Here is a 3,991-nt window from a genome sequence, read left to right as displayed (position 1 = left end):
TTCTAAAATTGATTGTTTTTGGATCGAGCAGCCCTTATTGCTTGCTGTCAATAAACAAATAAAACAAAAAGCCCAACACTCACGGTCCCCACCCAAACTAAAACCCTAGTTCCTGGCTTCCCCCTCTCCCCTTCACTCTCTCTCTTTCTGTCTCATATATATTTCACTCCACAGCTGCAGCAAAATAAAAAGCCTTTCAGGAATTAGGGTTTCTTCTCTCGCATCCCCGCATTCAAGAGAAAGAGGGTAGAAGAAGAAGAAGAAGGCGACAATGGTGTCGGGTTCAGGGATATGCGCATCACGGGTGGTGGTGGACGCAAGGCACCACATGCTTGGTCGTCTGGCGTCGATAGTGGCGAAGGAGCTTCTCAATGGTCAGAAGGTTGTGGTGGTTAGGTGCGAGGAGATCTGCATTTCCGGTGGGCTTGTGAGACAGAAAATGAAGTATATGAGGTTCCTCCGTAAGAGGATGAACACTAAGCCCTCTCATGGTCCCATCCATTTCCGTGCTCCTTCTAAGATCTTCTGGCGCACCGTTCGAGGGTAAACTCGTCATTTTTCTAGTTTCACCTGGAATGTTTTGGCAGTTTTTGTTTATAATTATTTTGTTTGAATCTGCACTATGGGAAACGGGTTTCGATTGGATGATGAATTATCCTTTTTGTTTAATTACCTTTTGTTTGAAGGTTTTTAAATTGAGTTATGGAATGAAGCTGTATAACTTGAAGGGAAGAATGAATTTTTGTTGGCACGATTTGACATTTGATTTTTGGTTTTTATTGTTTGAATGAATGATCCGTGGATGAATTATACTTTTCTCTTAATTGTTGTTACATTTGGACTAACGTAATCTGTTGAAGGAAAGTGGTTTGACGTTGAAGAGTTTTCTTTTATGCCTATTTATATATTTATATATAGATTGCTCTTGGTTTGGTTGTTTGGTAGTTAGTGTGTAGATGATCCATCTAGTTTCTCAATTTTTAATTCTTTATTTTGCTAAGCAAAATCTTTGCTTGTCAAAATGGCTGTAGAAGTATACTGATTAATGGTGATAATGACAGAAAGAAACCTGGTTTTGAAGCGGTAGTCTTTGAGCTTGTATTGTCATAGGGAGGTAGTTGTTATGGTTGGTTATTTGATGAGAGCACCTGGTAGATTCGGTAGTGTCTTGTGATCATGGTTAGTTTTGTATAAAATGTCTGTTGTTAGCTTAAGTATCTTTATCATATGCATTTTTTAATATACATGTTTTTTTCAAATCATGACCTGCTGAAAATTTCTTGGGAAGTAACTCAATTATTATGTTATCAGAGAAGAATCTACAATCTATTTTACTCGTGAGAAAGTTTCTGAGAAGGAAAAATTTCTGTTTTGTAGTATGATACCACACAAGACAAAGCGTGGGGAAGCTGCACTTGCTCGTTTGAAGGTTTTTGAGGGAATCCCTCCTCCCTATGACAAGACAAAGAGGATGGTCATCCCTGATGCTCTGAAGTAAGTTCTATACTTTTTTGTAGTTTTGATAATAAATTAATAATGAATTAAAATTTACAGTTCAGTAAGTATTACTCTAATTTTCTTAATTATTTATCCTTACTGTTATGAGCACTGATGATTAAACTAATAAATGGAATCAGGGTTCTGAGGCTTCAGAAGGGACACAAATTCTGCTTGCTTGGTAGATTGTCATCTGAGGTTGGATGGAACTACTACGATACCATCACTGTAAGTCATTGCTTTCTGAGCATCTGCTTCCTTTATGCTTGTTCTCATATTTTATTTGTCCATTTCCCTAGAAATTGATGTACTTCAATTTCCCCAAGATTTGCTGTTTTTATTCGTCATTTATGCTTATTGCAATGAGTTTTCAATAGTTTTGGAATGTGTAATCAAGAAAAATGTTCTGCCTTGTTATGTACATTTTTTGTTCAGCTCAAACATGAATGGAAATTATTTGTTTGAAATTTGTTATTCCCATTTCCTTTTGATTTGGAACTGACATCAACACTTCGATACATAAATCAATGTATCTATAAATAGAATTTTATCAAGATATATTTATTCAGTTATGTTTTAAGTAGTGACTGACAAATAAAATTGAATGGAAGAATGTTCTATTTGCTTTAATCTTTTGCTTTCAAAAGGGGAAAGAATTATGTTTGCTAAAGCAAGTAATTATCTTATCAATCACAGGAGCTGGAGAAGAAGAGAAAGGAGAAGGCACATTTGTTGTACGAGAGAAAGAAGCAGCTCAACAAATTGAGGGTGAAAGCTGAGAAGGTTGCTGAGGAGAAGCTTGGGTCCCAACTTGATATCCTTGCTCCAGTCAAATACTGAGTAGTCTTATTCTAGTGTTTTGATTATTTTTCTTTTTCTGAGGTATACCTAATTGAACTACCCCTTTCAATTTTGTTGGCTGTTGATTTTGTCGTTGAACCCTGGAATATGATATGATCATCTTGGAAGCTATTTATTTTTGCTTTTGTAGAATCTTCGTTTCGTACTGGGTTATATGGTACACACGCCTTCAAGAAAGCTACGTATTATTATCAATTCCCTTTAGACCACTTTTGATTGGCTACTATCAATATTTGTTTGAATTTGGTGTGAAACATTGAATGTCCATTGCACAAGGTAGATATGAGGGACAATAGTAAATTTATCATAAAATGGTAAAAGTGAATTTTTGCTATGAAAAGTAGTTGGTCGCACTTGTAGGAAGCACAATTTTGATGTGTTTGTCGGATGGGGTTGGTTATGGCGGAAGAGAAAGGAGGACAGATGATTGAGTTAGGGTATTGCCTTTGGATTAGTCTTGTTCATTTGGAGTCAAATTGAGTTGGGGTATTTTCTTTTGGACGTGTTTTGTTAATATTAATTAGCTCATTGGCTCTTCGTATTAGGTGGAAACGCCCTCGCCAAATTGTCCATTTTTTAAAAAGAAAAACTTATAAATGTCTGGACATGGAATTTGGTTGCGTTAAATGGGTAAAAACAGTTCAAATAGTACACATCCGTTGCAACTTTCGTCTAAAAGTTATCTTTTCAATTATTAATTTCTAATGAAGAAAAACATTAATTTCACCAACAGAAAATAACAACGTAAAGTTACTACGATGTCTAATAATCATGACATTCCAGATCGAAATCCAAGTGCAAATCAAAATTAGAAAACTAGAGAGGGATGAGAATATTTTGCATCCAAAAACAAGAATGACATACTTTGTTTCTCACAGCCAAATCTACTTTTGCATGTACCCTCCCTTGTATTTTTTTATACATTATTTTATCGGGTTGATGTTTAAATTCGTCCCTGAAAGATCACGCGATTTTCATTTTCGTCCCTGAGGTATGATGACATGATACGCCACGTGGCAGGTCAATAACACGTGGTACGCCACATGTCACTTGACATATAAAAGAGTTTTCTATTAGTCAAAATAGTCCTTGAAAGTCCAGATGTAAGTTATTTTCATCCCTCAAATTTTAATAATTAGTCAAACTAGTCCTTATATAATTTTTTAATAATATTAAATTTATAATATTTTTTATACTATTAATTTTAATATTATTTTTTAAACCTTAATAAACAAAATTCTCTTTACATAAAATAATAAAAATAATTAAATTTTTTTAAAGTTATTTTGTCATTTGTATTTTAAAATTTTACATTTTTAAATTATAATTTTTTATGTGAATTTTTTTATTTAAATGAGTTTATCAAATTATTGTTGATTATATATTTAAAAATTTAATATTTTAAATTTTACTAAATAATATAGTAATTATTTTAAATTTTAAATCTTTTAAATTTTTTAAAATTATAATTTTTATTATTATTTAATTTATATAGTAAAACTCAATAATTGAAAAACTGGTTTATGGAATCACTTTTTGAATCTTAATATTCTAATATAATTTTTTAAATATTTCATTTAAAACAAAAGGAATTTTATTTTAATACGAAGCATATCTATTTATATAATGTACT

At 32.6% G+C, this 3,991-nt stretch overlaps 1 protein-coding gene across 1 annotated transcript; it reads left to right on the top strand.

Moving 5' to 3' along the window:
• Window positions 1–146: 146 nt before the first annotated feature.
• Window positions 147–2,553, top strand: LOC107474781 (60S ribosomal protein L13a-4). The gene is made up of 4 exons (XM_016094418.3): window positions 147–543; window positions 1,378–1,494; window positions 1,638–1,725; window positions 2,194–2,553. Exons 1-4 carry the CDS (start codon window positions 272–274, stop codon window positions 2,335–2,337), a joined length of 621 nt encoding a protein of 206 aa, XP_015949904.1. The 5' UTR covers window positions 147–271; the 3' UTR covers window positions 2,338–2,553.
• The last annotated feature ends 1,438 nt before the right edge of the window (window positions 2,554–3,991 follow it).

This window comes from Arachis duranensis, chromosome 2, assembly GCF_000817695.3.
Source record: "Arachis duranensis cultivar V14167 chromosome 2, aradu.V14167.gnm2.J7QH, whole genome shotgun sequence".
In the NCBI taxonomy this organism is placed as follows: Eukaryota; Viridiplantae; Streptophyta; class Magnoliopsida; order Fabales; family Fabaceae; genus Arachis; species Arachis duranensis.
Note: the sequence above shows the minus strand (reverse complement) of the source record. Positions and strands in the feature narration are given on the sequence as shown.

What these genes read in the sequence shown, in the direction of transcription:
- LOC107474781 (XM_016094418.3), top strand. Translation starts at nt 272, where the DNA reads ATGGTGTCGGGTTCAGGGATATGCGCATCACGGGTGGTGGTGGACGCA. An exon ending in GTCATCCCTGATGCTCTGAA is followed by an intron (nt 1,495 to 1,637) that starts GTAAGTTCTATA and finishes AAATGGAATCAG; the next exon opens with GGTTCTGAGGCTTCAGAAGG. An exon ending in ACTACTACGATACCATCACT is followed by an intron (nt 1,726 to 2,193) that starts GTAAGTCATTGC and finishes TATCAATCACAG; the next exon opens with GAGCTGGAGAAGAAGAGAAA.